Source organism: Agelaius tricolor, unplaced genomic scaffold, assembly GCF_023055355.1.
Source record: "Agelaius tricolor isolate 1412-34295 unplaced genomic scaffold, bAgeTri1.0.p SCAF_2, whole genome shotgun sequence".
Taxonomy (NCBI): Eukaryota; Metazoa; Chordata; class Aves; order Passeriformes; family Icteridae; genus Agelaius; species Agelaius tricolor.
The window spans coordinates 38096977-38124136 of NW_027269262.1; the positions used below are offsets into that span (position 1 = coordinate 38096977).

Sequence of the window (27160 nt, forward strand, 5' to 3'; positions counted from 1 at the left end):
GATATGTAGAATGGTTTCCATGGAAAGTATAGATTCCAAAGCTAGCATCCGAAATCTTGTTAGCCTCCCATGAAGACCTAGTGGAGCTTTTTGAAACCAGACCTGTATATGTTCCTGCAACTCAGAGCAAAGTCCACAAAACTAAATCTGCATTGTGACAGAGATTTGTGTAACTTCTGCTGCTACCTCAGAGAACAGGTCTAGACTTTTGATTGGCTATTTCACTATTATCTAATTCTATTGTTTAGTTATTGCAAAATCAGAGGATCAGAAAATGGCTGGTCTCAGAAGGTATCTCTGGAGGTTGACTTGTCCAACCCCCTTTTCAAGCAGGGTCACCTCAAGCCATTTGCCTAGGATCGTGTCTAGACAGCAATGAATATCCTTGAATATCTCCAAGGATAGAGACTCCACAACCTCTTGGCTACCTTGCTAGTCCTGAGTCACCTCATACTGGAGAAGCATTTCCTCATATTCAGGTGGAACCTCCTGTGATTCAATGTGTGCTCATTGCATCTTGTTCTGTCACCACAAACCACTGAAAAGAACCTGACTTCAATCTCTTTGTGCCCCTCCATTAGGTTTTTGTACACATTAGTGGGATCACCTCTTACCTTTCCCTTCTCCAGACTGACCTATCCCAACTCTATCAGCCTCTCCTTATATGTCCCTTAAAAAAATTCATGACCCTCTGTTGGATTGTCTCTAGCAGCTCCATATTACTTCTTATTTTGCCTCTGGTTTTTTTTTTTACCTCTACTTATAGGTGATCCATCTTATTTTTCACAGAAAAGTTTTCCAGTCTTGGGTGTTTTCCTCACAGGAACATGATTTTGATCTATTGGAAAATCTGGCCAGTCAGTGTTTATATAACATTAATGTTTTGACCCAGCCAGACTGAGAATAACAATTTGATTGAATTACATACAGAGGAGCTTCTAAAATCTAATCCATTTAATGGGACACTATTTGAAAAGCAAATATTTGCTAGTTAAATATGCTCATACATGGGTGAATTTTAAGCATGCGTGATAATACCTTATTTACAGATTTTGTTTTTATTACAGTAGTATTAGTATAATATCAATATTTAATGAAGGGTTATCACCTCAGATGTCATAGATTTTATTTCCCTTTCAGTCTTGAAACTCTTACAAGTTGAGAACTTGCAAAAATTTATATTTTAAAACTGAGCAGGTCTATCATATTTCTAGAATGTTAACAGAATGTGCATTTCTGTATGTGTTGTTCCAATGTTACTGTATTGTTAAATAATAACATATTTTCAGAGCTGTTTTGTGGGTCAAATGGTCTAGATTGTACTTCAGCCTGGATTCCTGATACTAACATTGTCTTATATGAAGACTCTCATATGGGGAAAATTCTGGCAAGACATTTTTTGCTTTCTTTCTTCATATGTACTTTACTAATGTGGTGGAGTGTTCTCAGTAAATCCGAGTAATCTTTGCAAACTCAGTAAAAGGAAGAAATGCAATAGTTACATGAGATATCGGGATGGTAATTCAAACCATAAGTAAAAGTAGATTTCCTTTCAGTATCTCACTTTCAGAGCTAGATATCAGCATCCAAAGTACATTAGCTGAAATATTTTATTACCTTTAGTGTTGTTGGTAATCATATCTATCAACTGATTTCTAAAAATATGCAACAATTAATACTAATTGCCTACTCAGCTAGATTTGCAGTCATGTAAGTTCACGAGTATTTATTCATGATTTATGTTGTGCAACTGTAAAAGAAATTTGGGAAGAACAGCAGCCTGGTTATAGAGCGGCAATCTAACAGCAGTCTTACAACTCTAGTTTTTTAAGTCAACTCATTTTGACCACTTAGATTAAAATGGCTGATCTTGCTTATATAGTAATGAACTACTTTGTTATATTATCTAGTTATGATTCTTACTGTTCCTAATTGACTAAGGCTAGAGGGAAAGAGCAGTTCTTGTGGCTTGGTTGTGAGTTTAATTTTTTTCATTTGATATATCTCCTTCTTCCAAAGCTTCTCTTCATTTTTTTTATTGATAATTCTTTCTACACTGACCCAGTTCTGAAACAAGATCAGTTTCATGTGTAAATGAGAAAAACAGTGCACAACATTAATTTTAGGTAGAAAAGCAGTGTGAGTGATAAAAATTTCCCAGATAAGACCAGTCTATTTTAAGACATCACTTTTAGAGTTGCTTTAGCCTCCCATATTTCTGGTTTTGGGCAGTGTCTTCAAACCGAGCCAAATTTTGTGAAATGATGATTTGTCTATGGATGGTTGTCTATTGAAACACATCCATCTAAGACCAACTAATTTCATCTCTGTATTACACCTGAATCTAAAGGCATGATACAAGCTCTCTCAGATAATAAATATAATAATATTTATCTGATGGAAAATGGCACACATATTAGACTTATTAACTTGTTCATACAATGACTTCTAATGATAATTCTTATGGTATTTTTTTCCAGTAAGACCAAAAGGATGCTTCTGACAAAAAAAGTGTCTCCTTTTGGTCAGTAGGGATGGCAGAGTATTCATAAACAGAGAATTAAGTTTGGATTTCTCCAATTAAGTTGAGTGATATTTGTCAAAATGCAAAATAGGCAAAAAGATTCTGAATGGATCTGTAAATATATCTTCTTTCACTATACTGATGTATTAAAATGTCATGTGGTTAGCTATGTGATGTTCTCACTTGCTAATGTATGCAGAAATATTTTTGTACCCTTCTGAAACAGAGAGACAGAAAAAAACAGGATTTCATAACAGAAAAAAATGACTTGGTATGATGGTATCAATAATTTCTGCATTAATAATTATTGTGTTGCCATAGTTTTGAAACAGTTCCCATTTCCAATAAGTATATGTATAATTATATAACTAAAGCACATTATAAAATTTGAACATATTAGCATAACATCCTAGATATTGAATAAAACTAACTTTGTCTTTCTCTATTTTTAAGATCCAGATTTTAAGGACCTTGGCGTTTTGAAGCCATTGCCAGGTTGGTATGTTGTTTTTGGGGTTTTTTCTAACTTGGAGGCCTTTATACTCTGCTGTAGAAAACATTTTTGTTTGCTGTTCAGGTTTCATTTTTTCTGGTGTTTTGTTATTCAGTTTGTGAGTTTGAGATGGGAGGACCTGAAGGAATTGTGGAATCTGTACAAATTGTTAAAGAAGGAAAAGCTTCTGAAACTGAAGCAGTAGACTGTAAATGGTACATCCGAGCACCACCCCGATCCAAGGTCAGTCCTTCATCCACTTGCTGATTTGCCATTTAATTTAAGAAATTGCCTTTTCTAATATATTGTGCATTTCTTAGTACAGTCAGATCTTGTTTAATAACTTTACAGCTTGAACTGTAAACTATTTTTTCCTTCTCCTGTGGAAGGGTAATTTGTCATCTCAGCCAAAATAACCACCTTTCTTCATAAATGATTATTTGGGCAATACTAATGTGTTTTTTGTGCCATAAGTAATTTTCTTAAATTCATCTTTAATTTTGCTCATATTTTGAAAGAATCAATATATGTTTTAAAGTGGGAAGTAATCTTATAATTTTAACTTTCATTGTATTTCAAACACCTAACATAGAGACAACTAAGGGGGCACTGCTGGCTCCCTGAGGTCATCATTGTTTCTCATCTGGGACTGTGAAAATGGACATAAAGTAAATTAATGTTCCTCCATGTGAAGCCTTTAATTCCTTTGATTTAGAGACACAGACAAAAAGAGTATTCTCATTTCTTTTCCTCCACAGTAAGCAAGCCAGGGCTTTGTAAGAAACATGAGAGGGCTGCAATGAATTCAAAAATACTTTTCTTGGATTCCCCTTGATTTTCTCTCTTATCCATAACTTATCAGTTATGTTATGCATTAATTATTGCTGGCTACACTACCACTTCTCCCCTCTCTGCAACAGGAACAGCTTTATGCCTCCCACCTTCTCGCATTCACTGTGTAAAAGACACCCCACAGTATACTTTTTCTAGATGTATTTTATTGGACAGGAAAGGTTTTAGAAAGTAGGATTTATATATGCACTACTCTCTGCTGCCTTTAAACTGATAAGGGCTTTTTTTGTATAACCTCAGTGAGGAGACTGTACTGAATATGTAATTGTTTCATCATCAGAATGACACATGGATGAATGTTGAAGGGTTCTCTTCAGGAAAGATTTTCAGAAGAGAAAAAATCATTAGTATCAGCATTTTTCTGTTGGGAAAGTATAGGAAAGGAGTTGGCTCATAAAGACGACAGATAAATGATTTCCAGAATATACTTTCATCTTATAACATTTTTTTTTTTACTTTTGGATAAAATTAATATTGATAGAGGCTTTCAATTAAGTAGATGAGCTTCCCATTTTGCTGCACTAAGTAGTGATATGAAATTATTGGACTGATGAATGATTATTCCATGTGTTATAGGCAGTTTATATTCATTCAGCGCAAATCCCAGTATCGATACAAACTTCAGGAAGAACAGATGGAGGGCAGCCCTGTTGATAAGGTTTTGGGGATTCTGGTGGATAAGAGGCTGAACGTGCCCCACAAATGTACACATCCAGCCCAGAAAGCCAATTGTGTCCTGGCCTGCATCAAAAGCAACATGGCCAACAGGGTAAGGAAGGAGATTCTGCCCTTCTGCTCTGGTGAGACCCCCCCTGCAGTGCTGCACCCAGCTCTGGGGTCCTCAGCACAAAAAATACATTGACCTCTTGGCCAATGTCTCCAGAGGAGAGCCACAAAAATAGTCAGAGCAATGAAGAACCTCTCCCGTGAGGAAAAGCTAAGAGATGAGAGTTTGCTCTGTCCAGAGAAGAGAAGACTGGGAAGACCTTATAAGACCTTATAGCAGCCTTCCAGTACTAAGGGGGAGCCTGTAAGGAAAAAGAGGACAAGTATTTTATCAGTAGTGGTAAGACAAGGTGTTTTAACCTAGAAGAGGGGAGATTTGGACTAGACATGAAGGAGACATTTTTACAATGAGGGTTGTGAAATGCTGGATCATGTTGCTCTGAGAGTTGGTCGATGACCCTCCCTGGAAACATTCAAGGCCAGGTTGGATGGGGCTCTGAGTAACTGGATTTAGTTGAAAACATCCTTACTTATGACAGGGAAGTTGGACCAGTTGATCTTTATACAACCCTACAAATTTAAACTGTTCGATGATGTATTTAGGTATTAGTAGAAGGAAAGCAGATAAACACAGAATTATTGTTAGAATCAGCACAGTTAATTAAGCCAATAGCATTTCCATTTCCCTATAGTCTAAATTCAAGTTTATGGTTGATCATATAATGTAATTGTGATATTCTTGGTCCGACTCTGAAGTTCTATATGATTCAAAGCCCTGCTAAAAATCACAATTTTACCTACCTGTAGTATTTATTCATACTTCAGTTCTGATGTAAAACTCCAAACTAGGTATTTATGTAACTGAAAATACATTGTGTATCAGAAGAATACTAAACTACTACTCTGAGTAGAGGCCTAAAAATTAAAGTTCATTAATTCTTCATAAACTTCCATATCTGCATTTAGTTTTGTTGCATTCTAAGAAGCGTATCCAAGCTGAAGGGCACCTGGAATGGAGAGCAACAAGAAAGTTTTAGAAAAAATGAAGTAATACTGAATGTTATATAATGTCATCTAGAAAATTGTGTGAAGGAGAGTAATACAATGCAATAACAGGCTCTTACAAGGAGGAAGGAATGCTGTGATGCCCATGACTGTATGATAACCTAGGGTCCCACACTCTGGAAGAAAGTTTCAGATTAAATATGAAGGAAGAAAATTCGAACATCAGGGAGGGCTGATTGGTTCAGCTGGCATTGTTAGTGGTCTGAAAGTGCAGGTTAGATAACACCTGTGAAAAATGAGAGAAACATTAATAATCCTACCTTTAGGCAGAGGGCTGGACTGGGTCATCTCTTGATGGATCCTGCTGTTCCCATCTTACAGAATTACCTGCTTAGAGAGATTGAGCAATATAAAAGTATATAAATCAGTATTTCCTAATGTGGAGTTGAAAGGTTTCACAGCAAGCTAGGATAAAAAAAAAAGATTTTTCAAGGCTATATCCATCTTTGGGGGGTAAGTCCAATTTAGCATTTGAACTTAGTGTGGTTTTTCAAACAGGTATATTTATGTACACACAGACAAGTATATACATGCATAGATGCACACATAGTTATGGTTTCATCACACTGGGAAAAGTTGAAAAATATACAGATATTAAGGAAGGAGGGACAAGTGGAAAAATTTTTAAGAACTTTGTATGAAGTAAGGTTTATGATAAGATTGTTTATGGGTCTGATTCAGTTGAATTAGAATCTACTGTCCATTTTTTACAGTCAGCTTCCTTTGTCCCTATCCAACCTTGAATTAATGACATATTCAGTACAGTGACTTAATGACATCATTTTAATTTATGTCAGATTGCACCTATGAAAACAAGCTCTCCTGCTAAGAACAGTGAGAACTACGCAGACATTTTTAAACCCACATGTTCCTGTACTCTGGGCTGCACAGTTTGTTACTGGGAATTATGCCTAAAAGGCAAGAGTTTCTCAGAGAGAATTTGCATTGGATTTTTTCATCTTTAGTTTCTTAATTAAACTGTGCCAGAATGTGAGTTGCTTGCAATTTCATTTGGCGTAAGCTCATCCAGTCTAAACTGTCTGCAGAAGCAAGATGCAAGTGCTTCCCTTGGTTTCCAATTCCAGATTCCAGCCAAGTCTGAGCTCAATATATGAGCAATGAGATCAGCCAGGAAGTGTGTACTTGAGGTCTCCAAGCCTGAGCTTCAAACTGGCAGTCTGGGTCAAATGCTTCTATCCTCAGTGCTCTGGAATGGGACGGAGAGCAGAAAATTTGTTGCACACACTTAAAATAGAGACATCATTGATTACCTTATATCACACATGCACACACGCACCCCCTGACACAGACACACACACAGAGAAAAATAAATCTGAAATGCATGCAGAACCCAAACATTCTCTAAGTGCAGAAGGCAGTCTGAACACAACTTTTATGCAGAGCTAGAGTCTCATACAGTGAAAGTGACTAGTTGTAAAGTCTGTGTTTCTTGTAATCATTCAAAGTCAGTTCCTGCTGAGTAAGATAGTTGTGAGTTTTGAGTGGAGTAACATTGCGATTCTGCACTTCATGTAGAATGTGACTGCAATTTGTATTCAGAGCAAGAATGGGAAATTAAGAAGAGAGCTGCTGACTGAAAGTGCTAACCAATCCAGAACAATAAAGTTCTGGAGGGATTTCCTGATCTGAAAATTCTTCAGTGTAGAACAAAGCCCAAAGAAGGAGGTGTATAAGCTCATTGCACAGTGATTTGAAAAATTTCTGGGACATCATTCGCTGCAAACAGTGGATGCACAAAGATTTTTTATTTAGAACTAGAAAATAAGAAAATGAATAGAATTGTAGTTTTCTTACCTTCTGTTAAGGGCGAAGTATTGGAAGATAATATCAACAAGTGTTTTTCTATGTTGGATGGGTCAGCATAGTTTGACAAAGCCCCCAGGAAGACAGAACCACGTTTGTGCTTGCTTTGGTGGGCAACTTTCCTAGCAAGGTACCTTTGTGCCATGCTTGTTTTTTGAGATGCTCTGTAGAAAAAATAACACAGCAGAACTTGATAGTAAGAGTAATAAAATATTTACAAATATTCCTATGCTGGAAATAAAACAGTAAGCAGTGCTATTAGAAACACCATTTATTATCAGAGGGTCTGGGCACCTCAGGAAACAGCATCAAAACAGGAATTAATTTGAATGTAGTCCAGTGAAAATAATCTGCTCTGGAGGAGTAAGCAATAAGTACATTTAGGCTGAACAAATAGTGGGAGTAACCTCTTTATTTGCACCATGAGAAATAAAACAAAGTTACAAGGTAGTTAGGCAAAATGACGTCTAATTCTCTTGCCCAACCTAAACAGGATACTGGACAAAGGTTATAGCACACAAGACTTAACACAAGACATTAAGGAAACCCAAATTAACACTCAATTAATGAGTGTCTAGATTTGGCACATCATGGCAGCATCCTTAACCCTGAGCTGCCAGGGAGTGGTGGTATCTGTTTGAAGCAGAGCCATTGGAGCAGTGGGAAGGGGATACCCAGCACATGGGAGGGGGCCAGGATGAGGGAGGCCACAGTGCCAGGACATGACAAATGAGACTGGGACAGGCCTGGCCATGGTGGCTGGGTTTGCCCAGGCAGTGGGGCTGGCCCAAGCACAAGCTGGCCAATAGCTTGGCAGGGCTGGGGAGGAATGAGGCTGGGAGTGGGGCAGTGGGACCCAGTGTGATCAAGACACTTGCACGTTTACTAAGGGTTTGCTCCTGACCAAATGGAGGGATGACTCTTTGGTTCCAGGTGCCTGCCTTCATAGGGAGTGCAGTCTGGAGAGAGACTGGGCTGTTGTACATGCATTTCCTAGGCAGTCAGGAGGAAACATCGGTGAAGAAAATTGCAGAGCTCTGAATGAGTCTGTTTGAACTGATCTGACTAAACCAAAACATTTTCTGCTCTCCCATGTGAAGTGGAAATTTGTGCTCTTAGATGAGGCTAGTAAGAAAAGCAGTTTAAGCTGTTGGCACTGGAAGATAAGATGCACTAATTTTTTGGAGACTTCTTAATCAGTTATAGAACAGAAGCTTTAAGTGGTGCACTAAAACTTAATAGGAGCGATTTGAGTGGTGATTTTTGAAATGTTAGAGAAAAATAAAATTTAAAGGCTGAATAACCTAATAGCTAGAGATACTTTTGCAATCTTCAGATGATCTAATTCTTTGAAGAAGCTCTGAAGCTTACTAGCATACAGATAATGCAAAAAATATTATAATAATAACTTCAAAAAGTACAGCATATGTACTTTTGTCCAATATGGTGAGTACAAGGTGAACAAATTATGTTTAAACAAGTAGAAAATATTGTTTACCTACATTAAACTAATAAAATCTCTTATGTGAAATTAGTTTTCTGAGATGAAGGTGCAAGACAAGTACATGTTTGGAATCATGTATATATCTCTACTATGAAGGCATGTCAATTTACATGCCACAGTAAAACTGTCAAAAACCCCACTTTTAAGTTACCATTAATCTATTCCATTCAGGTATAGAAATATAATGAAACTCAGCATCCTCAAACCAAATAGCTATTAATAAATGCAATTTGAAAAAGCTATTAAAGAAAGTAATAAAATGTCTGTCAAAGAGAACAGCAGAATCAGGATGTGATTTCCAGTTTTCAGTGTTAAAAAGCAGGATAGTACCAAGGAGTTGTAAATATTGCTCACTTGGGAGCATTTTTGGACTGTAAAAGAAAAAAAAATGAGGATGAATTGACAGAGTAAGTGTCAACTATTGGATAGTCAGAGAAGTTTGAAGAAATAAATAGAACAAAGCAAAGAAATCCAGAGTTTTACCTGTCTAGAAAAACTGGTGTTCCAATATGTGAGCCTTGGCTGTGAATCACAGTATCTTAGAAGTACCATATAAAATTGTCATCTTTGACAGACAGTATTCTCCAAGCTCCAGAACAGAAGAAAATACGAGGTATGGAGCTCTCTGTTTGCACAACATTGTCCCAGACTAGTAACAGAAAGACCAAAAATGTAGAATAATCCCCCAAAATAACAAACAAAAATGCAACAGATCATGTGTTATTAACACTTTTGCATTGAAGTAATGCTGATTGAAAAAAAAAAAAAAATAACATCCAAGCAAGAGGACAGAGCATTTCAGATGACAAATACAAGCCTCATTGGTAACATGCTTTTTAGACTTGTGTACTTGACTGGTGTACTTGGTGTCTGGTTGCCTTGAAGGAGTTCAATTAGTGTTGCACAATCTGCTTTAAAAAAACTGGGTTTCCCAGGCCTAAATACTGGAGGCATCATCTTGAAAGTACCGTGTTAATCACACAGAGCTGAAAAAGATGTAGAATAAAGCAGGTGCTGTAACTTATCACTGAGCAACAGGACAATTTAACCCAGTCCTGTGATTACAAGTGAATTAACAGAACCCAGAAGGAGAGTATGCGAAATCTGGACATTACACTTGGATGAAGAGGAAGTTTTTCTCTTATGTTTAAATTACTTTTGGCAGCTGAATGATGGCTTTTTGTTTGGTTTGGTTTAAGGCAACCGAGTGTCTCTGCAGATATATTAAGTCTGATATGCTGGGATATGGTTTGAAGCTTTTCCTGACTGGCCTGATCAATCATGTTGTCATCCCTAACCTTCAGTGATTGATTAAAAAGCAGAACTCATCAGAAGTGATTCACTATGAGGAGATTATAATCTGACTATTTTACTGAGGTGATATATTATTCATAGTTTACAATAATTTTGCGGGATTTTTTTCTAGTATGTTCAGTCAAAGATTTTTGTTGTTTTCAAATTTAAATCAAAAGAAATAGTAAAACTTTCCCATCATTTCCTTTTTTAATTACTATTTATGGTGACCATACAAAACTTACAGGTGACAAGAGAATTATTTAAAATATTATGTGACTGAGTGTACTATGCCACAGTTGCAGTGAGGCTTTATCAGTTTTGTTGCTAATGACATTGGCATTTGCAGTGACATCTCAAAACTCAGTTAATCTAATACTTGAGCAGCCCCCTCTCCTAAGTAATGTGGAGCTGATGACTTGACAAAAGTGACTTATTAAAACTTTGCAGCAAAAATGTGAAAGAAGAAGATATGGCAGTTATGCTTCTTTCAAATAAGATGTTCTCTTCAGCAAGAATGCCTCCACTATGCTAATATACTGTGTCAGTATCTATGGAAATGTTCATTCCAAAAGCTCCTATTGGCATCAATGAAAAATGGTTAATGAAGGCAGATGGTGGTGTTTGAGTCTGTGACCTCTGCTTTAGTTCATTTTCTTTCAGGGGAACAAAGTTCCTTATCCACTGATGGCAGAAGTAGTGGCTAAGATCTCTGTAAATGAAATAACCAGTAATATTGATAATTTTTCTCTCACTTTCTGATACATTTGTTTTAGTGACATCCACATATCAGCAAAAGCAATGAGAATATTTCCCTGATTTCAAAAAAGCTATGTACAGGGAACATTTTGCATTAAATAAGGGTTTGTCATAAAATCAGTTTTATTCTTTCCCTGGGGAACTCAATTTATTATTAGTCATTTTCTTCTGCCAGTGTGGGTCTTACAGCCAGTGACAGGAACAATGGCAAATATATAGCAATGAAACCATACAAGTTGGCAGAGGCGTGCAGATGCAATTAAATCATTCCAGCTCTTTAAAATAAAATCTGATCCAATGTCAGGTTGTCAGTTTGTGTAATCAGTTTCCAGTTTTTAAAAATGCACTGCAGTCTTAAGCTAAAGGTCTGATTCAAAAAAATAGATTGAAATAAACCCCCTGATTTCAGGGTGTGTTGTACAAAGTCCTCAATATTTTATATAAAGTTCTGGGAGTAGTCATCTCCAAAGACAATTACGAAAATGAAGCTCCAACTCACCTCAGAATATCAGCAGCTTATTTTATCTAATTTATGAAACTTCATGGCACTGGAGAAAGTGGCATCTTTCTTCTACAGGATAGACATAGATTTCTAAGTCAAATATTTCCTTCTAGTGGTTCCATTACCTATCAGGTCTGTATAATTACGGTGTGGGCTGAATTTCCCACACGGAGGAATGAACAGGTATGACTGACAGCAGAATTCAGGCTTGGGAAAAACTGAAGGTTTTGGCTTCTTCCCCTGGAAGACTCAAAACAAAATGCTGAGTTTTTATTCTCTTGATTCCTTTTCAGTATTTATGACTGCTACTCTAAGAAATATTTTACTATTTTATAAGGCTGGTATGCCTCCAGAAACTAAAGAATGTCAAGTGATAAGCCCATAGAAATAAGATTTTGTCTGTGCTGCTATATGAACAGTGTCTTTGAACAGATCAGGAATAATTGATGAATGCTGGAAATTGCTGGGAGAGCTGATATTTTGTAACCACAGTGAGGATTGGTGCACATTTCTTGTAAGAATGAAAACTCATAAAAATTACATCTCCATACTGAATGGGATACCCTTTAAAAGAAATACATATATAAATGCACATGAAATTGTATATATAAATGCATATAAAAAAGGAAGCAGGATAGAAATAGAGAACACGTGAACAGGTGTGCTAGGCCTTTCACCCAGTAGGTATAGTTTTATGATTGTTCTGCCGTCAGATTAATGCAATCTTTTTTCTGGAGTAAATATGAGCTTTTTTGAAGAGGGGAATAGACAAAAATGTGATGTGGTATATTGCATTATAACTTTGTGGTCTATCATATACATATATGTATATATATATGGCATATAAATATAAATGGTGTACATACAATAGGCATATGCAGACAGTAAAAGTAATGATTCATGACAAAGCATGTTGCAAACCCTCTTTTCTTTGTGAACCATCTATCTGACACATTTCTCTTCCTGGGAAACAGTCACATGTATGCAATATTGCCTATAATCATCTGCAGGAAAATTTCATTGCATTTCCTGTGACAAGGCTGGCAGGCACTGGGACACCCACCTGAAGCAGAGTTAAGTGAGAAAAGAAAATCAAGGGGCACACTTAATTCCCTAAGTAATGCAGAGATGTATTATGGACTGTCTCAGCAGCTTCCCAGGAGAGGCTGGGTGCCAGGGCTGCACAGTGCCTGTTGCACCCTTCCTTGAGAAGCAGCTCTCTGGTGTGTCCCAAATGTGGTCAGTTGCTGGGTGTTTGTATCATGGCTCTGCCTCTTCCCATACCTCCCTTCCCCACATGGGATCCCCCCATGTGGGATCTCTCTCTGTCAGCACAGTAGTGTGGATCATTTCACTGTTTTACTGAACGACCAGTAAAGGAAGTGAAAAACACAGTAAAGACTATACCTTGATATGAGATATTTCCATCTCAATATGTCTTTGTATATTTCTGTTAGTTGCTCCATTAAGGAATCTGCTATTGGTCTCAGTAGAGACCAATAGCAGATTCCTTAATTTTTGGTATGTAAACTCCGGGATATATGGTGAAATTAAAGTACACTTAACTGCACTTTAATTGAAATCTATTCCTATGAACTCTTCTGAAAGATGGAAATGATGGAGTTGAGTAAGTGTCACTGTAAGAATGACAGATTATAAAAAAGATGTGCCTTTGGTATACCTAATTTCATTTGCCAGTAAAAATTTTTCACAAATATTCTTTTCAGAGGGACACTCATGCAAAGAATAACAAGAATGAAAATATACAATAACACAATACCTGAAAAGGCCCATTAAAAAGTCTGAGCTATTATTAAACTGTAGCAGAGTGCTTGAGAGTACATAATTCTAAAACCATAAGAGTTTTAATATATTAATGAGGTGAAATTATGAGGCTTGTTGCTACTAGGATATGCACTGCTTGTGAACTTTTTGCAAAAGCAGAAGAGCTTATAAAACATTTGTTCTCTGCATAAAAAAAAAATACCTGAAGTCAATAAAATTGTTTGGAAATAAGTATATTTGATGTCTAATACAGTGGGGTTTCTTTTTTCTTAGTAATTTTTTCAAGTGAAGATGCATACAGCTCTATGCTGTGTATGCTTACTGCCTTTTTATAAAATTTCTGTCCTAATTCACCTTTCTGTATCATTCTCCTGAAATCTCAGGAGTCCTGTTGGCAGTTTGATTATGTATCATCTATTGAAAATAGTACTTGCATTCTCTGTGAATTGAATATTTGATGTTGTTTTTATAATCAATTTCTTTTAAAATTGGTGGTTTACCCTAAAGTCCTTATACACTTGAATATGAAATAATAGTCTTTTATCCTCACCCCTCCTTCTTTTTAAGTAGATTTGAAGAGTTCTTTGCAAAGGGCAATGTATCTTTTACATTGTGAGACAATTAACTTGTATGCAAGAGACATAGGTTTCTAGGAGTTTACACAAAATATGCTTGATTTCAAGCCACTTAAATTATAAAATGTATACCATAATGCTTTGTTTAGAAGAGCTGAGATGGTGGCCAGATCCTTGAGGAAACACAAAAAGATTAATGATGGTGTTCTGCCTGGCTCTTAGATTCTCACTTCCTGAATCAGTGTAGCAGAAACGTATAAGATGACACATTGACTCTGGGGAGGGAGCAGCAATGATTTGCCTTATTATTTCACATGTCAGTCATGTAATAGAGCAATATTATGCCAAGCAGTAAAAAAAGAAATTTCTAGCTTATCTGTCCTTCAGCTTGAAGAATCATTGCACATACCTCTGAAAAAAAAAGTATGTATTTGCAAATTAGGACCTTACTGTAGGTAAGAACAAAGAAATATCTAGATCTTCTGAGACACTCTACTTGGAAGCAAGACAAAATACCAGGAAGTAGAAACAGTGCTCAGTTTGCACATTAATGGCCTTCTGAGGAAGTGCCCTATGGATCACCAACTCCAGAAAAAATATTTTGATGGAATTGCTGTGTACTCTTTCTCCTGCAATGTAGAGGAAAGTTGCTTAATGTTTTTTCAGTCATTCTCAAATGTCTGTACATGCTCCCTTTGTTGTTTGATTGATTTATAGATCTATTTGCGATTTTTGGACTACGAGATGCAGAATTCCAACGAATGCAAAAGGAATTTTGTAGCAGTGTACGACGGAAGCAGCTCGGTGGAAGATTTGAAGGCAAAGTTTTGCAGCACAGTTGCCAATGATGTGATGCTGAGGACAGGCCTGGGTGTAATCCGCATGTGGGCAGATGAAGGCAGTCGAAACAGCCGATTCCAGATGCTCTTCACATCTTTCCAAGAACGTAAGACCCTAATCCATGTACCTTCCTTTAAGTTTATTCAATGATACAAGTTCCAGAATCTGTTAATATTTTCTTCATGCAGAGCAATCACTGAAGTATGTTGCCAAACAAGCTATATAAATATTCAACCAATTTTTATTCCAAGCATTTGTAGTGAGTAATATTTTTTAATGCAGCAGACCACAAGATTCAAAACCAAGAAAGCAGGTACAAGTGGTCATGACCTGTCCAGTCATATACCTGTGAATTTTGTCTGATCCCCAAGCTACATGAAAGTTTTTCCATACACAACATGGAAAATAATACAACTCTGAAAGTTTTTATCAAGTCAGATCATTTTCTCTGAATTTGGTTTTTTAGATCTCATTATGATATGCATTTGAAGAATACCTTATGATTATTTTAGCACAAGTAGTGGGTGTGTGCGTATAGCAGTGAGCATATGTGTCAGATATTGTTAAGCAAAGAGTTTAGGGTTTTTTTTTGTAGCAACAAAAGCTTTCTAAAATCCTTTCATATTTTGGTTAATATTCTCTTTATGTGCCTTACTTGTGTTTATATTTTATATGACATCTGGACTCAGATAATAAGCAATATAGCCTGTAAAAGAAACAAAATATAGTTCTAGCCAGTTTAAGAAAAGAAACAATCAAAAACATCACAAAAATCCCTCAACAAAACCCAGTAGCTCCAATCACTGAAAACTATTGACCCAGATAATCCTGTGAAAGACCTGTGAAAGATATCTATTTGTTTCCTTTGATAGGAATAATACATATTTGGCCTCTTTAGAAAGGTGCATTTATTTTCACGTGCTGGTTCATGTTAATTTTTTATGTGTTTTTGGTTTCTGTATCATGTGTCTGACAGAAAGAAAGATTTCTTTGTGACTGTCAGTGGTTGGAATGAAGGCTCAACCCACCAAACACATTCTTCATCTGTATTCTGTGTGTGTGTACCCTGCAATGAGGCAACGAGTCTCTGTTGAGAACAGCCTCCGTAATTCCTTAATTATGGCTCTGATTAAAAAATTTCTGACATTTTACATGCCTGAAACTGCATGCACCGCTGTACTCTCACACTCACAGCCTTAGGGTGGATTATATTATTCTTGCCGGCAAACCAGGCTGGGGTCTAAAAGACATTGAGAACCCTTGGTTGAGATGATATTGCCCTTTTCTCATCTCTGCAACTGGAGATGTCTTGAATATTCAAGATCTGATTCATTTTTTTCACAAGGCATCTTGATCTGTTACCTTAGAAACAACTGCATAGACACTGGAGGTTCACAGCATATAAAGAGCTGGAGAGTGAAGCACTATGATGACTAACTTGAAATGAAGGTTTGAATAAGTGTATGTTTGCAAAGCTCTCATATTTTAAAGGATAATAAGGAAAAATGTGGTGTTTTTTTTCTCTTACAATATCCCTAATATATTTACCTGACATGCTACATCTTATAAGCTACTCCTTTCTTGTAAGCAGATGATAGTTTATACTGAAAAATATTCTGACTGAGAAATTCAAAATACTAACAAAATGTGCTTTCTGTAAATTTGCTCTGAAGAGTCATTGCTCACTAAAAGCAGAAAGTTTATTAAAGGCTAAATAATACTTTGAAATATGTCTACATAGCCTGCTCATAAATAGTAGAAGATAATGCATCTGTGATTTTAATGCTGGGAATTACCTTTAAAGATTTAAAGGTGATGCAGATGGTATTTTCTGTGTCTTGTCAGTTGTCCCTAAGTGCTGCCCTATGCCACACACTGGTGCTGGCTGTCAGGAGCTGGCTAGAGCAGATGTCAGTGAGACACACTGAGACACAGCTCGTGGCATGTAAACTGCAACGCCTTTCAGCAGCGTGTGGGAATAATTAGATCATCTGCATGGAAGAGAAGGAATGTCAGATCTCATTCAGTGAGATGTGCATCAGGGAACAGACACCTGTGTGTCTATTCAGGGACAAAGAGGAAAAAAATTTCTATTTTGTTCATATAGAGCTGAGAAAGGAACAAAACAGAAGATTACATTTATGTTGCAGTAATGTGCATGGTAAAGAGTGACAAAGTATTTTCTGTTCCTGTGGGAATGACCAGGAGGTGCTGTGATCTGTTGTTCCTATAGTTCCTCTCCTCATTGTGGAGTTAGGCTGTTGAGACTGTGAGTTTTCCCTTACAGAAGGCTCTGTGTACTGGAAGTGCTATCTTGTGGAAACAAGCCACTAAAGCCTGAACCTTGTTTTCTTTCAGTGTAAGTCTATTCAGTGTTTATTCCAGTTGCAGACCCATTTCTTGGGGACTTGACATTTGTGCAGAACAGAGAAATCTTAAAGAGATTTCTTCTATGATTGTTTTTATATGTTTCAATCAGTGTGTTCCAAATCCATTTAAAATATGTATGCATTTGTTGTTGACATCTAAAAAGTGCTCCTACAAGTTCCCAAACCTCTCACAGTGATGCTTTCAGAGCAGCAGTGCTGTAAATATGTCTTAAGGAAAGGCATACAATGCATGAGGTTGTTAAATTTCCTGCACCAGAAAATCAGGAATGATTCTCATCATCGTCAAAATAGTAGTTGAGCTCTAAGTAACTCTTAATAACTGATTAATTCTTAATAGATGATAATTTATAGTGATGCTCTGATATTTCTTGTCAGCATTATTATATATTCCAACTGTCATTTTGGGGTTTGACTCTTTTTGTGTCCTTTTTTATTTTTTAAGATATCTTCTAACCATGATCATATTTTTGTACATGGGATTCACTATTATACTAGATTTTAAATATCCAACAAATTAATATAAAAATCAGTAAAAGGTAAACAAAAATCTGGTATAATCAGAAGGTGTCTGTTCATCTGATAAGAAGACTTGACAAATGAGTCTTTGTTTTCTCACCCACTGACTAAATGTTCATTTCATTTTCCATGATTGAAGAGTGATCTCCAGCCTGATTAATGACAGACATGCTACACCTACAGCTTCTTCAAAGAGCTGCTCCTCAGCAGACACACCTACGCTTTAGCCTAAAAGCAGATTTGTAGAACCAGGGCATATGGCATAAGAGAAAAACCCTCTGTATGCACAGCAGACAAGCTGTTCACTTTCTCACCTCTGACTGCCCTTTGGTAGCACGACTTCTGTGCCCAAAACCCTGCACCAGAAACCCCAGACCAGAAAGACTTCATTCCTTCTCTTATTGTCCCTTTGAGCTCAAAGTCTGTTTTTAGAGCCCTGTCACACACAACTTTCCTGATGAAGCACAAGTTCTATCATTCTTATTTAATTGTTATGAAAAAAACTCATATTTGGACAGAAGTCTAAGGCTATGCTTAGAAGAATAGTTCCCAGTTTGATCAAGTAACAGCACTTAAGTCCTTGTTTACAGACTTGAAGAGGATCACCCAGCATGGGCAGTTCTTTAATGAGGAAGAGGGACTGCAGGTATGCAGTGCTAGGGACTGTGTTTTTGTGGCAAATCTAAGGGAAGTACTGAAAAAGTGAACAGCAAGCTGTTTAGTGAAACCTGTGAAGAAGCAGTTTCTCTTTGCAAGGACTTAGACATGTAAACAGATTGCAGCTTTGCTGGTTTTGCTCTCTGCTCCCACACTAATATTTTGAAAGGAAACCATTGGGATTGCCTTGTTACTGGTGAGCACTCATCTGTGATTTTCTTCCCTTCTGTGCTATTTGCAGCTATCTCTAGTGAAAAGCCCTCACTGGCTAAGCATCCCAGTGACTCTCTGACCCTGAACAAAATAATTCTTTGTGGTGCCCAGAGTGTATTAACAGAACACAGGCTGGAGCTCTGAGCACAGGCTCCTGACCTGCCATTCTCTGGTGTGTTTGTTTGTCAAAAAAAAAAAATCCTGAACAAAAAACCATGAAACCACATATAGGTGTTTTTGAAAGACTAGATCATTGATCTGCATATGGTATCAACTACCTGTAAAAGTTACATTTATCTTTCACAGAGCTGTCTGAAGGTGACTGAGAAAGCATCAGTATTAAGCCCATCTCATTTTCAAGTTTCTAATAGCTGTATTTTAACAAGCCTTTTGTTTTATTAGTGGCAAATCATATTCTTGTAGTGCACAGTACTATAACAATAATTTTATAATTTTAATAAAGCAAGTGAAACTGTCTCTCAATAAATATTTTTCCTTGAAGAGACTGATAGAAAACTTCTTTTTCTGTTTCAAAGATGGTTCAAGGAACATCTGAAGAATTTAAATTTTCCCTTCTCTTATGGAGGAAAGAAAGTCTTATTTTTCATTTAAGAACAATGGGAAAATCCAAATGATCTGTACTTAAAGAATTTGTGTGTGCAGAGCATGATGCAATGAGCTATCTTGAGGAGAGGAGGAGTAGGTGTGAAATTTCCAACAACTTCAGAGTAAAATGTTTCTCACATCTAGCCATTGTTAAGATTTCAGAGTTTTCCCATTCACCCTTAGGAGGAAGCGAGACCTTTCAAAGATGTTATGACAAGAAAGGAAAGGGAGAAAGGAGGGAGAGAGATAGGCCTAAAAATAACAAGTAGGGTAGGACATTTGTCTAAGATTATCCCATCCTGGCCTGAAATCCCTGCCTTGAAACAGGCCCAAAGGGTAAATCCACACAGTTCAATGAAGTACAGCATAGACACCCAAGCTGGTTGGCTCAGCTAGTTCTCACCCTAGAAGCAAAGGAGCTGCACTAACTGTGGATGGTGCTGAGGAATAGTGAGAAATACACTGGAGAAAGCACTGCACTGAAGAGGAGCAGCCAGGCTGCACACCAGTTCCATGACAGATCTCCTTTTAGCTCCAACTTGTAAAAATATTTTGGCCTGCCCATGACTGCAGTTGATATCCAGAGTATCCTGTAATGCCCAACACAATGATTCTTAATGCACAGATGTGGTGTGTTTTCTTACTTATGTAATAATATCACAATGATATAATAATTATTAATAACATGGAATATTTAATTTCTATGCTGCTTTACAAACTCTGTAATTTAAAGTATAAATTGGAATGCCTTACTTGTGACTGTTTATTTTGTTGTCTGAGTGAAACTAGTATAACTTTTTTAAAATATAAATTATGACTGCTTCTATTTCATGTAGCTTTGTACGAATGGCATATGGAAGAACTATTAATAAATTTTATATTTCTCTGTCTTAGGGCTATTCAGGATTGCAATATAAGGGTTTTTTTATTAAATTTAAAGGTGTAGATTACATGCATTTCTAAAACCTTCCTATAGTAAGAAAATATAGGCTACTACATTGGTTCAGTTTTTAAGAATTTTGAAAGCAGTAGTAGGAAATTTAAGAATTTTTGAAAGCTTCAAATATCAAACAGAAGCTTTTTTGAATACTGTGGTAGAAACCTTCTGGAAGTATGAATAATACAACAGTATCCTAATTTGTGTTAGAAACAGAAGATATTTACATTCTTGGTAACAGAGATAGAGTTATTATTGTTACAGTTGGGGTTTTTAAACATAGGTTTCCTATACCTGAAAAAGACGGATAGCATGTCTAGTCCTGTTAACACACTTGCTTATATATCTTCTAGGATAAGGGCACCCTCTTGTGTTCAGTATAAATAGCTGTTACAAAGCAGGAAATGTTGCATTATAATGAATTCAAGAACTATAAAGTTTGTTTGTATATTAAGATACAGGGTATTCTTACACATAGCACTCACATCCATAAAAAGAAAATATAATCATTAAAATAATGCAGAATGAAATTTTTTTATATTTTTAATACTGTATATATTATTTTATAAAAAACTATTATTTTATAAAAAATAATTATTGGTTTAATTACAAATTAGAAAAAGAACCTTTCATAACATTTTTCTTTAATGAGTGATTTATTTAGAATATAGTATTTTCTTGCTGTAAAAATCAAAGAATTTATTAGAGACTTTATCAAAGTATATCAAGTTGAATTAATTTTCTCAGTTGTTTTATAATTATTGGAAATTGTTCATCGTGCTGAATATGCTATCTCACTTCTAGGCCAGTACCTTGGTAGAGCTTGACTTAAGGCAGCTTTGAGACACAGGAGAAATAACACAATTGTGTATTTCCAGCTATTACTTTTAATCTAAATATGAAGTCAGGGCTTTTTTAAAGAGCCATGGAAGGACTGGAAGGGACTCCAGGATATGGTCTAGTCCAATCCTTTTGCCCTAAGCAGGGTCAGCTACAGCAGGTGGTTCAGGGCTGTGCCCAGCTGGGTTTTGAATATCTTTAGTGATGGAATCACCACAACCTCACTTGGCAAACCAGCTCTTGCACAGTGTTTGACCAGCCTCAAAGTAAAAATTATTTCCTGCATTTAAAGGGAATTTTCTATATTTCTTTTAATGCTCATTGCTTCTTGTCTTGTCACTGGGCATTGATGAGAAGAGCCTGGCTCTGTGTTCTTCACTCCCTCCCAGTGGGTGTTTGGATGCATTGACAAGAGCCTGCTCAAAACAGTCCCAGCTTTCTCAGCCTCTCCTCTCACCTCCAGTATCTCAAGCCTTTAAAGGCCTTCATGGCCTCTTGCTGGGCTCACTGCAGACATCTGTGTCCCTTGTGTGCAGAGGAGTCCAGAACTTGACACAACACTGCAGATGTGGTCTGTACAGTGCTAAATAGAAGGGAAGCATCAAACCTCTCAGCCTGCTGACAATTCTGTTCTTAATGCAGCCCAGGAGAGTGGTGGCCTTCTTGGCCACAAGGGCACATTGCTGGCTCAAGGTGATTTTCAAGGTGACCTTATTGCATACCAGAACCTTTTCTGCAAACTTGCTTTCTAGTCAGTCAGTCCCCAGCACGTACCAGTGCATGAAATTTTCCTCTCAAGGCACAGGACTTTACCTTTCCTTTTGTTGATCTGCTTGAAGATCCTGTTTGCCCAGCCCACTGAGGCCTCAATCAGTGGGACTTTTCAGAGGTAGTCAAGAGTGGCTTCACAATGATGTGAGTCACCTACTGGGGGAATCACAATAGAACCCGGGAGTTCGTGTCTGTCCAGTTGACTGAACCTTCCCTAACCTCAGCTCCTTCCACTCAGAGAAGTCATATTTATGCTGGGATCATGCTGCCCTACTGCCACCACTTATATGTACCCTTTATATGTTTGAGGTTAGTCAGGAAGTCATTGTCCATCCATGACTGCTACCTTCACCTGATTTTCGGGCACTCCAGATATTCAACTGCTGAACTTGGAGGAGATCTTACAGACTCAACCAACTCTCCTTGAACTTGTATCTTTCCAGGACCACCTCCCATGGCCTTTGTCCCCCCCATTCCCCTCAACAGTGAACTTTTGCTCTTCTGAGGCCCAGAATTACGGTTGCGCTTTTTGGTTTGTTCCTTCTTTGAAGCATCCCAAACTCCATCATCTCGTGCTCCTGACATTCACCTTCCCAACTGATTCTTGCTTATAAAAGTATGAGGAACAGCAGAGCTACCCTCATCAACTCTGTGATTAGCTGTGTCAGGAAGTTATCAATTCACTCTGGAAACTTCCTGGCTTGTTTGTACCCTGCTGTGTTGCCCTCCACAGATATCACATGGTTCAAATCCCCATTAGGACCAGGGCCTGTGATTGTGAGGCTTCTTCCATCTGCCTGAAGAAGATTTCATTGACTGCTTGTTGCTCATCAAGTAGTCCAGACACAAAGTACAATATGGGTAGCTTTCCACTAATCATGACCAAAAAGTTACTCATTTCCTCACCTGGGTGAGCTCTCTGCATTCCTGCTCTCCTCTCTTATAAAGGGGAGCATTTATATAGGGATGGGGAAGACCATGGAATGATAGAGGACAGCTTCTGGTGTGTGGAGAGGTTTGTGCTGCTTTATCTAGATGAAGTTAATGATAGTAGTAATTTCCTTTTGTGAAAACATCTCCAAGCTTGATGTCACATACTTCTTGATTCCACTATCATGCTGGGTTCTGTAACAGCTTTAAGACTGCATAAGGACCAGATCCATCTTGCTGTGAAAGAATCTGGTTTACCATCAATTCATTTATCTTTTTTGTATTACTAGAATGTCCTTGATGTAGCATCCCAAGACTCTTTTGCTGAGCCTTTTTTTTGGGCAAGAAAGCAAATTTTTCCAATGTGTAACAGGACTGACAAGTTTTCAGTTACCCTTTATACTTTTATTCATTTCGACAAAATACCTTAATTAGAGTAGGGAAAACATATTGACTTCTTGTCCAGTTTAATCACTCTGCGTTCATGGGACCACAGAGAGAACCTGGCTATTTTAATTTTACAAACATGAACAAGGGGAGGCTGTTTGTCATTAGTTTTCTGAATCTTACATTTGGGTTTTTCTCATGCTAAGTTTGCTGTACTGGTTCTGAAATTGCTTTGCTTCTCTATTCATCTTGTTTTGACATTTATTCACATACCATTTTTTTTCCCTCCACCATTCAATAGCACAATTTAAGAAAACTTAAATTTTCATTCTTTTTTCCTCCTTTCTCTTGCTTTCTGTTTCCAGATGTCCCTGTCACCTTTTTGCAGAATTATTAATTTTTAAATCTGAAAAAAGGTCTTTTTTATTGCTCTTTATTTTTCTCTCATCTATGAAACATTTTCTAATATTTTTTCATTTGATAGAAAATCTCGCTATTTCTTTTAGTGCAGAATAAAATAACCAATTGACATTGTTTTTTCCGGTAGATGCCTCTCTTTCTTTGTCTTATTTTCACTTCCTTGCTACCTTCCTTTTGTTCTTCTTTTCCACTTATCACCACTATACTTCTGAATTCAGACAGCACTATGTCCTTCTGACTTCACTTTTAAGATTCTTCATTCCACTCTGAAGGTTTTTTGGCATTTTGGTCAGGGGTTTTTTTGTTTGTTTGCTTGGTTGGTTGCTTTTTTTTCTTTGTGGGCTTTATCGTATAACCTATCTTAGTCCTGCAAATGTTTATTTGTTTGTTTTTGTTTTTAATATTTCCCCATTTTTCCTGTGTCACTCCTTGAAGTTTCTGTTTGATATTTGGGTCTTTTTTTTTTGGTACACTTTGTATTTTGAATGGATGCTTCTTTAGATCATCTTAGGTTTCTCACTTCTTTTTACTCAGAGCAGGCAGTGAGACTGTTTCTGCATGTGGGAAACATCCTAAAAGATCCTCACCTTGCCTGGAAACAGGGACTGCAGCTAGAGTGTGAAAGGACGATTATGCCTTTGATGTGTTATCTACGTGATGTGTCACATCAGGATGTGGCACAGCATCCTCCAGGCTCAGCCTTCATTGTCCCCATATGACAGCAACAGATAGATAAGGACTGTCCCTAAATATCCTCCCTTTCTAATATTCACATTGCTCTTCTGATCTGCCCAGCATAAAGTAGAATCCTTTCTGTAACAAACTTAAAATGTGATCAGGCTCCCTGCACTTCAAGAGATGGTATACCAGATTTGAAAACAAAAATTGAACAGTGGACAGGCTGCTTGATGTTTTCTGGCTAAGAGATACAGTATATGTATAGTGTTTTACTGAGTGAGTGGTTGCATATTTGGGGTGTGCTTTTTGATTTTGATGGCATTTATTCTTTGCTTAATACATCATAACTGCTCCAAATATGCCAGTTATGAATATCTTAACTTAAACACTTATTGGTAAGTAGGTTTATTGACATGATCTATTGAGTCATACAAATCCTTTGTTTTGTCCTTCGTTTGCAAGCCATTAAACCATTCTCTCTGCTATTCATTTATGTTGTCATAGGAACTGCTTCTAAAGTTGCAGAGGAGAGCAATTTCCATGAAGTATCAAACTCAAACTATCAGTAATATCAGTAATAGGAGCATCATAACTGCTTTCTGATTAGCTAGGATCTTAGTTTATTATTTATCTCTCCCTTAAAAATAATTATAATAACACTTTTGGGTTGTTTGAAATAAAAAAAAAAAGGAGTTCATTTTTGATAATTTAACACTGACAAAGTTTGTAGCTCTTCTAAGTTACAGAAGTCTTTCTTGTTTAAAGAAGAGATATAAGGAGTAATTTATCTCTGCTATATTATGCACTTTTGGAGCAATAGCTGCACAACCCCAACACCTAATGATATCCCAATACTTCCATAAACATCACAGTTTAGCAGAATCTTCAGTATCTTCCAAAGGCTTTCAGGCAGTTTCTTCACAGTAATAATACATGGCTATCAGTGACACCATTTTCCTGCATCTTTAATCTGCATGATTCTTCTAGGCCATAGGCTTCAGGGACACTGAAGACTGTTGTGCTTCCTTATCTTCATACTTGTGATCAAAAAGGTGCTTCTTAACTGTAGCCTTTTTTATGACTAAAAGGTTTCAAAAATAATTTTACTTTCTCTGTGTATAAATGGTCAGACACCGTTGATATGTGCCGTCAAGTACATCTCTTCTTTGAGTCACAAAAGTTTTCTTATAAAATTGAGGTTTCAGCAAAAACTTTAGAAGATGTCACTCATTGGATCAGTCTGGGATACAGTTAACTCTTTTCATAGCAGCCCATAGGATGATATGTTTTGGATCTGTGGTTAAAAACTGTTGATAACACATCGGTGACTTCCCAACAATGTTTAGAATCCAACCTGCTACGTGCAGGAGAGTCATACTAGGGGAATGTTCAGTCATTTTAGGCAAAACTGAGAACCTCCTGCCACAGAATAATAAAGAGTTTATGACTTGACTGCTCTCCATGTTGAATGTCAAATATTTAATATACACAAGGAATACATGTTGTATAGCTTTGTCCTATTATAGAATACGTGTCCACTCCTAGATATGTTTGTAGAGGAAAGCTGAATGGTTTACTAATTTAATATCATTTATAATTTCTTTCATTTTTAGCCCCTTGTGAAGCCAACACATTCTTTTGCCACAGTAATATGTGTATAAATAATACACTGGTCTGCAATGGACTCCAGAATTGTGTGTATCCCTGGGATGAAAACCACTGCAAAGGTAACATGTAGAATTGAAAAAGTTGTCATTTGCACTGCATGAGATACAGCATATAATCTTCAGTTTCTTGTTAAGTATGTGCCAAATGGGTGAAAGCTCAGAAGAGTAATTTGGAGAGAGCATATATTAAGCAATAGAGGAAATGAAGGAAGGCAAAAAAATGCCAGTGGATTTTACTTTCAGTGTTTTCATTTTTTTTTCTCTGATGTTGCATTGGTTGTGTCCTGCTGTCGGTTTATGGACTTCTGGGAGGCTTTCTGATCATTTGGTCTCTGCTTTCCATACAATCTAAAGTATAATTAAATGTAATATTTTGGTTCCTGTGCCATAGTTGCCTTTGTAGTGGAGTAATATATGACTAGCAGGTGTCTTTTAGCTGCATGCTATGCCCATAATAGTAGTCTTATAAAGGAAGGTGAAATTAACACTGTAAGAAAGCAACCAAATCTACCTATAATCTAGTGACATTGAAGTGTAAGGAACAAGCTTGTAAATACTACATCTGGGAATCAGATGTAATTTTTATTTCATAGGCAGGGAGTGATGTTCCTATCCATGTACTGACAATGGTTTCTAAATATTTCTGTGGTTCTGTTACAAAAAACACACAAACAAGCCCCAAAACAGCATCTGTGTTGTCTTCAGGGAAAAGAGCTTAGCAAACTTATATTGCAGACTAGGGAGACAGTTCACTTCTGTCTTGTATCCCCCTGTCTCCCCCCTACTGCAGATTTGTTCCTGAAAGCATGGGATATGCCAAATTTAGGAACCAATCAAGAAAAAAATTCAGAATGAAGTGGATTAGCAGTCAGCCCATAAATCTACTGAAGCCTGTAGAATCCTGACAAGTAGTGAAATAGGGTAAAACACAAATGAAAACACACACTTCAAAAGAACACAGCTAAACTGTGGCATAGCATAATATTCTTCAAAGAAACTAAACAGACAATTGGGAAATTATTATTCATTCTCTTCACAATAGAGGAAAACAGAAAACCTTCATCACTCTTCAATTTCCAGAATGATTTTTATCTTTCCTTCTTCAAGTATCTTTTATCAGGTCTTGTGCATTTATCCTCTCTTGTTTTTCTGACTACAAAAAGGAGGTTTGCTGATTCCAGCAAAAATGTTGTTTGCTGCAGTGTTGCTTTTCCTAACTCTGCTTTTTCTCCAGAGTCTGTGTCAGTCAATTAGAGAAACACTGAGTGAATCTGCAAGCTTAGACAATGATCTACTGAAGAGTTAAGTTTTGGTAATTAGGAGATTTTGAAGAGATGAATGCTACTGTTTTGGTGCCAATAATTTCCATTTCAAAGGCTTTTTCTTAATTCCTTTTATATGTCCTG

General features: G+C 36.9%; 1 protein-coding gene across 3 annotated transcripts in view; it reads left to right on the forward strand.

The window, feature by feature from the left end:
- NETO1 (neuropilin and tolloid like 1) overlaps window positions 1-27160 on the forward strand; it is a 62870-nt gene that overhangs the window by 31177 nt on the left and 4533 nt on the right. For 2 of the 3 annotated variants that reach the window (XM_071456459.1, XM_071456462.1), the window contains exons 5-8: window positions 2978-3019; window positions 3133-3260; window positions 14620-14848; window positions 25701-25814. In XM_071456459.1, coding sequence (XP_071312560.1) covers window positions 2978-3019; window positions 3133-3260; window positions 14620-14848; window positions 25701-25814 — 513 coding nt within the window. Of the gene's footprint in view, window positions 1-2977; window positions 3020-3101; window positions 3261-14619; window positions 14849-25700; window positions 25815-27160 lie in introns of those variants that run through there. The other variant, XR_011684223.1, reaches the window with a different exon arrangement.